Source organism: Pteropus alecto, unplaced genomic scaffold (assembly GCF_000325575.1).
Source record: "Pteropus alecto unplaced genomic scaffold, ASM32557v1 scaffold3, whole genome shotgun sequence".
NCBI lineage: Eukaryota > Metazoa > Chordata > Mammalia > Chiroptera > Pteropodidae > Pteropus > Pteropus alecto.
The window spans coordinates 33,052,564-33,060,831 of NW_006442484.1; the positions used below are offsets into that span (position 1 = coordinate 33,052,564).

The 8,268-nt window shown below is 41.5% G+C and overlaps 1 protein-coding gene across 12 annotated transcripts in view; it reads left to right on the top strand.

Annotated features, from left to right (window-relative positions):
• TANC1 (tetratricopeptide repeat, ankyrin repeat and coiled-coil containing 1) overlaps positions 1–7,864 on the top strand; it is a 215,529-nt gene extending 207,665 nt beyond the window's left edge. For all 12 annotated transcript variants that reach the window (XM_006921103.2, XM_015596701.1, XM_025039235.1 and 9 more), the window contains 4 exons: positions 649–740; positions 2,453–2,599; positions 3,525–3,625; positions 4,304–7,864. In XM_006921103.2, the coding sequence (XP_006921165.1) occupies positions 649–740; positions 2,453–2,599; positions 3,525–3,625; positions 4,304–5,735 (1,772 nt within the window). In that variant the 3' untranslated portion in view covers positions 5,736–7,864. The remainder of the gene's footprint in view (positions 1–648; positions 741–2,452; positions 2,600–3,524; positions 3,626–4,303) is intronic.
• Positions 7,865–8,268: the final 404 nt, after the last annotated feature.

The window sequence follows — 8,268 nt, forward strand, 5'->3', positions numbered from 1 at the left end:
CCTGAGCAGTCCTACATCTGAGTCTGCTCTCGAGTACCACTCACAGCACGTGTTTAGAAGAGGGTTAGAAAGAAGGTTGTGGCCTTGCTGTAGGCTGAGAGAAGTTGGACATAGATGTGAGCAGGGAGGGTCGAGAGCATGAGTGGTGGGAAGAGGACAGAAGGGCCAAAGCTGAGACATCTCAGAGTAGATTAAATGGTAGACAGTGCGGTGGATACAAGAGGATGCTAAAAACACACATTGCCAGCCATCACAGGCACTGCAGGAAACTGAGGACATTATTCTGAAGCCTTGTTTAATTGATTTTACCCTAGACCTCCATTGGAAAGGAGGGACGGGGCATGGCTACTCTATCGCACTGGTTTTCCAGTACTTTTGCATCAGAATAACCATAATTTGTGCCGGGTACATTTCCCCTCCTAGGCGCTTACTTCGGTGTACGGCAGATTAGAGGAGAAACCTGCTCACTGGTGCCCTCCCTTTCTTTCATTGCGTGGTCGTCTGGAGGCCCGCAGGACACAAAAGCAGTGGTTCTCTGCACCTGGGTCTCTGTTGTCTATGATCTTAGCTGTGCTGGGACCACAGAACTACTGAACTTCTTTCCTCCAAGGCCACTGAAATGCCTCTGAATGCATGTTTATTTTGCAGGAAATGCTGCTTGGGCGATGGCTACTTCCAAACCTGATATTTTGATTATACTTTTGCAGAAATTGATGGAGGAAGGAAACATGATGTACAAAGTAAGTGATTCACCTTTTTCTATGATGCTGTAATGGCCTACAAGCAACCTCTTAGTTTGTTGTATAATGGGCGTAGCAGTGCTACTGCACAGAATCCATGTAGCGTAGCTTTAATAGAAGTTTCAAGAGATGCTAACCTGGCCTCATGCCCAGGCCTTACTCTCTTAACAGCAGAATCTTCAAGGTAAAAAGCCCTGCTCGCTGTGTTTGAGAACCATTATTTCTGAATGAATCCTTGTGGCTATAACTTTGACTTATGGCCCGAAGCCTTGGTGTGAAGGCAGAGCTGTTTCTAATTTAACTAATACATCATACAAGCAGATTCCTTAGCGCACGGAGTCATGAGACACACGGGGAGGGGACACTCAGGAGACATTTTCAGGAGAAAAGAATCATTAAGTCTCCTAAGGCGTGATAATCTTAATATCTATGAGCTTCTGGAATTTAAAACTGTTTCTAGAGATATTTTTACTTAAAATAGTCAAGTTATATGTAATAGTTACTCAGGAGACTGGATTTTTTTCCATTTGCCCTTAGAAATGGAAATATGGTTTACAGATTAATAAATTGTTTTATGAATAAGCTATAAGTTTAGATCAAAAGCAAACTTTTACTGGAAAGGGCCAGATAGTAAATATTTTAGGCTTTACTATGTGGTCTCCATCACAACTACCCAGGTTTGGCGCTGTGACACAAAGGCAGATACAGATAATACATAAACGAATGAGCATTGCTGTGTCTCAATCAAACTATATTTATAAAAACAGGCAGTAGGCCAGATTTGGCCCGGAAGCTATAGTTTGCCTAGTTTAGATAGATGTGTAGGCCATTTACGTAGATCACTATGTAAATGTGATCTATGACTAGACAGAATTAAAAGATTATGGAAACAGAAACCTAGATTATGACCATTTTAATCCTTTTTACCACGAGGCTGCTGCAGTTGTTATGTTTTAGTTTTTCCCTTTTCTTTTTTTAATAACAACAAATAAATAGGCATAAAGCATGACCCAGCAGGGTTCCTGGCTTGGAATCAGTTTGAAATTGAGTTCAGAGTGTGTATTGTTGTGGCTTTGAAGTGGTTTTAATGTGAACTTTGGTAGGCAATTATGTTAGAAATACTAAGCCATTTCAACAGACTTCATACCTGCTGTGCGACGGAACTGACTGAGCAAATAGATTTCTTTAGCCTTGAAAATGACTTGCGGTGCTGTACTGATTTTTAAAGCCCATGCTTTAGTTCCTCTTAAAAGAAAAATTATCATTCTATAGCAAGCTCTAGGTTTATCCACAAGACTCTACTTGCCTTAGGAACTGCATCATTTTTTATCTGATTTCTATTACACTTAGCATTTAAATATCTCTAGATGAGAGATCATTCATGAAAAGGTTTTCGGAAATGTATAACAGAAAACAATCCGATGTGTTAAGATCGATAATTATCAGTTTGGTGATTTACAGATGCCTTCCACTAAAACTGGCTTCTTTCTGCGTGAAGCACACACCGCGGAAGGCTGTGTGAACGGCCAGGCCGTGTGTTCAGGCTGATTAGTGTTCTAGTTCTGGCCACGCGCTTCCTCATCAGGGTCCTTTCAACGTGCTGTCATGGTTTTGGCGGCGGAGGGAGATAACCTTTCTAGGATCTTCAGGGTGTGGGGGGTTATTCATCTTGGAGCTTCTGGTAAAGGATAAATATGATTTTTCAATCCTAGAAAGGGAAGATGAAAGAAGCAGCCCAGAGGTACCAGTATGCCTTAAGGAAGTTTCCCCGAGAAGGATTCGGAGAGGACATGAGACCGTTCAATGAACTGAGAGTTTCCCTCTATCTCAATTTGTCTCGCTGCCGAAGAAAAACGAATGTAAGCTGTGTCCCTTATTCTGTTCCGTCAGCAGTAGAATGTTTTCACAGTGGTGAAGGCCAGCCCTTCCATAGACCAGATCATGGGGCCTCCTGTCTGATTTGTATATACGTTTCTATGAACTTGGTTTACGGGAAACTGCTTCTCTCTGATGACCGTCATTTGATCACTGTCACTACCTGCCTCTCAAGATGTCGAGAGGAATGCACTTGGGTATAGTTTCCTTTGCTTCAGTGATGACAAGCAAGTGCAAACTGCTCCTCCTCCCCTCCCCTCCCCAGCTGTGTATGGCCAACATTGTCACGAGTGGCCCATCCCCAGAATCAAAAGGAAAAGGCATGGTAAAGTTCAACTCAAATGTGTTATAATCTGCCTAGTGCTTATTATGTTTGCTTAGAGGGTATGCCAGGAACTGTTTAATTTGTGATAAATAGTAGCTAACTCATAGTTAATTTGTAACTAGTAACTAGTAGATTTGTTTCAGTACTTCTAATTTTTTTTTAACTTCATCCTCTCACCTATCTTCATCTCTTGACCTGCCTGCCTCTCTGCCCACATATTCTGCCCTCCCTCCTGTCACAGAGGGTGAAGCGTCTGTGCCCTTCTCTGAGGCTGACTCTCCACCGGTGTGCTGGGTTCTGTCTGCTCCAGCCTTCTGGCGTACTGCTTCTACCACTGTTCCCCTCTCTCTTGAATCGTCAATTCTTGCTTCTCTACTGGATTCTTCTCTTAAAAATCTTAATAAGCTTTAACTATATCCTAGCTTTAAAACAAAAATAAACAAACGAACTTTCTTTACCCTTCATCTCTCTCCAGTTACGTCCCATTTCTCGGCTAACCTTTAGAGCAAAATTCCTATTAAAAAGTTGCCTGTAATCATGTTTCAGTGCTGCTTTTGACTCATGTATTTAAATATTGACACCAGGACTTTGGCATGGCAGAAGAATTTGCTTCCAAGGCTCTTGAGCTGAAACCAAAGTCCTATGAAGCCTTTTATGCCAGGGCAAGAGCGAAGAGAAATAGCAGGTACTGTCTGGGCTTAGATACGTGGCTAGAGAAGCCTTCCTGTGCTTCTGTGGTGTTAAAGCTTCTGGTTGACTTTGGGGCTTCTGATTCATAAGCAGTACTTAGATGCCTCTCGTCCCTTTTAATCCTAAATTGGTAGCTTCCAAGAGGCACAACAGTGGATATTATTAGCAATGGCTAAACATTTATTTTCTCCTGACATCTCAATAACTATTCTTCCCCTCCACCCCAATTGACACTTATTGGAACCTAAAGTTCCTAGATTAGTCCATATTATCAATGAAAGCGCCAACTATAGACGTTAAGAGGAGATGGTGGGGAAGAAGGAAGGAGTCACGTAAGACTTCTGAATTACAGGTGGGCATGGTGAGAGGGGAGGGTGGAGGTAACTTTATGAGGATTCTGACACCCACTGATTGATGCCTGTTCTCACTCCCAGCCTGGTGGTCTTTACAGAGTCAGCAGGGCCCTGGAGTCACACAGATTGGGTTAGAATTCAGCACTCCTTAGCTGAGTAACTCTAAGCTAGTTAAATGGGTCCTGTTGTCTTCCTGAGTAAGTGTTCAAAATCCACTCAGCTACCTTCTCTTCCCTTTTAGAAGAGCTATTTTATGAATAGTTCCATTCAGAGCACATGCTTACATGGCTTCTAACTATATCTTCTCTTTTACTATAAAGGCAGTTTGTGGCAGCTCTGGCTGACTTACGGGAAGCTGTGAAACTCTGTCCCACCAATCAGGAAATCAAGAGGCTCTTGGCCCGCGTGGAAGAGGAATGCAAGCAACTCCAGAGGAACCAACAGCAAAAACAGCAGTGCCCACCCCCAGCTCCTCCCAATGACTCAGATAACGAAGAGGACGCCCCAACCCCTGGACTAAACGACCACTTTCATCTTGAGGAGGCCGAAGAAGAGGAAACCTCTCCACAGGAAGAATCCATTTCCCCGACTCCCAGGGCCCAGCCATCCTCATCCATCCCTTCCCCGTACATCCGAAACCTTCAAGAAGGGTTACAGTCCAAAATGAGGCCAGCCTCCCCGCAGAACAGGCCGGGAGTCACCAAGCCCCTGCGGGAGCCTGTAGCACAGCCAGGGTTGGTGGTGCAGCCCACCAGGCAGGCACAGATAGTGAAAACCAGCCAACATCTAGGTTCCGGACAGGCCGGCGTGAGAGATGGTAGCACAAAACTTCAGGTCTCTTCTGTGAACCCTCCCCCAAGTCCCATGCCAGGTAGAATCTCTGCAACTTCTGGCAGCAGAAACCAGCATTCAGAGGGAATAGGCACTTTCACTGTGGGGGCGGGTTCTGGCCGTTTTGGAGAGCGCCTGGGCCCCAGCCACGGTGTCCAGCTGCAGCAGGCTGAGAGCGGTGCTGCGTATCCTTTACCAAGCAAGATAAAAACCGCAGAGAGGCTTCTGTCTCACGCTTCTGTGGCCGTGGATGTAGCTCCTCTCTGTCAGGGTGGGCCGGTGAGCTACAGCGATACGCGGCACCCAGCTTCCCTCACCAGCTCAAGCTCTTCTGGTTCTCCATCTAGCAGCGTAAAGATGTCAAGTTCAACCAGTAGTTTGACTTCAAGCAGCAGTTTCTCAGATGGCTTCAAGAGCCAAGGACCAGATGCTCGCATCAAAGAGAAGGCTGTTAACCAGGTTCAGAGCGGTACAGCTGAGCACAGACCACGCAATACCCCATTCATGGGTATCATGGATAAGACTGCAAGGTTCCAACAGCAGAGCAATCCTCCAAACCGCACCTGGCACTGTCAGGTGCCAGAGGGGCTACTGACAAACACATCTTCTGCAGCTGGCCTGCAGCCCTCGAACTCTGAGAAGCCCTCTCTGAAACAAGCGGCAGGATATAATAGCCAAGCCAAAACCTGTTCCGTTTCTACCCTGGGTGGAAGTGTCCATAATGGGGCACAGGTGAAGGAGGTAGAAGATAGGAAGTGCCAAATTCCAGCCCACTGTCAAGATAACAGGATAACTAAGACTGTTTCTCATCTGTACCAGGAAAGCATCTCTAAACAGCAGCCTCATATCAGTAATGAAGCCCACAGGAGTCACCTTCCTTCGGCAAAACCAAAGCGATCATTCATAGAGTCAAATGTGTGAGCCTTAAAAGAGACCCATTTGTAGAATTTGGAAAACTGCATTGGCTCCTGGTGGTAATTTAATGTTTTTTTTTAATGAGAAAAAATTACTTTTTAGCCACATTTTTTTTCCTTTTTCCTTAGGAGTGGATCAGATACCACTGATTTATTTAAAATGTGGGATAAACTTTCTTTGATAATAGCCAGAAGTCACTATAAATAAAAATGCTAACCAGAATCGGAAACTACAATTAGTTATGCCTATTAAGTTAAAAATTTAAGATAGCCAAGATGACATTAACTCATACTTTTCTCTTATGAAATGGTTTGGGTTTTATCACTTTTCTTCGAGCTTTTGCTGTGTGGTAAAATCATATTTCATAGAGAATGTCTAGTGATAGGTTTAATTCATGATATAATATCCAGATGATATATTCTGGAAAAGATGGGATTTTCAAGTTATAGTTCTATTGAGTCGGATCCCAATTTATACATATATATACACACACACACAAAATTAAGATCCAAGTGATTTCTAGCCAAATGTGTGACTATAAATAGTATATAGCTGATTTTTTTTTAAAGCAAAATATGAGAACATCCAAATATTATTCCCTTTATAGCAGCTCCCTGAAGATGATTAGGCGCTTATTTCCATGTTATGGTTCGCATTAAACACAATTTTATAGCAACTTTTTGGAACTATATTCCCACTCAAAGGTGTTTTAATATTTGGAAACAGTGTAAGCCATTTGGAATCATGATTGGTGGTCACGTTGGGTTTGGGTTAAATACTAAGAATATAGCATTCTTGCTGACGTGTAAATTAGCTCTCAGCTGCTTTTAACAATGATAGCACTCCTGGAACAAGCCTTCCAAGGTCCTTTAAGGACAGTATTTAATTTGGATACTTAAGGTCTGGTTGGTTGGTTGCTTTTGTTATACAATCATTACTTTATAGTCACATGTTGTACATATTAAATAGCCAAGTTGTATTCAGACTTGTAAATATAACTATTTCAACTAGTTTAAAAAAAAAAGTCATATTTGCATGTTCTTTGTAAGCTTCATCCATGCTGGTTATTGCACTGAACAATATGTCGTTACGGCATGTTAACAGTGTACCAGTAACGGCACTTTATCTCATTTTATATGAACACCTTTGAGGTGCTAATTAAGTCCAAACTGATGTATTATTAATTTGTAAAGATAAGGTACAGGAATGAACCTTGGTTTAAAGGTATTTTTATATGAAAATGGCGTGCTATTGAAGGATGTTAAAATGCTAGTTTTGAGAGCAGTGGGAGTGTATTTGTTTTATATGTTGGGATGTGAAATTTATTTTCTAGAATTGGGGAGAAGGAAGTTCTATATTTACAGAATGTTTAAAAATGAGTAGTTGTAATGAAGTTCCTGTGAGCATCCTTATGGTTTTGTACGAATAAGAATCTTCCGGTGTCATTCTTTAACATTTGTTCCCATTGTATTTTGTACAGCTTTGCCATTTTTTAATAGGCTTTTCCTGAGTTCTGCTATAACTACTATGGCTTATTTATTGGTTAATATTTTTGAAAGTCTTACCCTTTCGTTATGTAGTTTTGTTTCTGCACAACTACTGTACTTTTCCATATGGAATAAAGACTATTAATAGAATTTGTTTTGCATTAAATGAAACCATGGGTAAGGAGAGAATATCTTGATGGCCACTTCCTGCCTTGCTTTTATCCTGGGTGATCGTGTTACCCTAAAGAAAATCGTGAAAAGCCTATTTTTATAGTGATACTACCAAGTGCATATTTTATTTCATTTAATAATAATTTCAAACAAGGGTGACAGCATCTAGAAATCCCCAAATATTCAAGGGTCAAAAGTAGTCTTTTTGCCTGGAATAGGAAGAAAGCACAAAGAACTTTATACTTATATTCCAGAAATCTTGGTCTTTTTACTGACAACAAGCTATCTTTAGTAATTTAAATCTCAAAACATTTTGACAATACCCTGAACACTGTTAATACAAAAGTTTGATCTTCAGCACTTTTATTTCAGTTAAAAGTGTGCATTTGTCTTTATACCCGCGTATTTCAAAGTAGTATGAATGAGTGAATATTAACCTGTGTTGTACTGTAATAAAATCCTGACTTGGAACCTTAAGCCTAAGTATTCCTTAATACTACTGCAGGTTATCTGGTTACTGCTATCACTAGAAGGGCTAGGTAAACTATTTTTAGTCCTTCTTTTAAAGATATATTTAAGCTAAAGGTTAAAAACAGTAGACTGAGTGGGAGGAGAAAAAGTGTTATTGGCTAATAGATAATTCTTGTTCGATGACTTTTCCTGTGAAGCTGCTAGTGACTATTAGAATTTATTATATATTACGTGATTTTGATATATTCTTAGTAAAAATAAGATATTTGGTTCAATAGTAAAGTATCCTTGGGAAGCTACTGGTCAGTCCTGAGGCCTGGGAAACTGGCAGGTGAGTGCTGCTCCCATGCAGTCCTGAATGAACGGTGAGGCCTGGAGAGTATGGCAGAGGGGTTGTGTGCTGTCCCTTC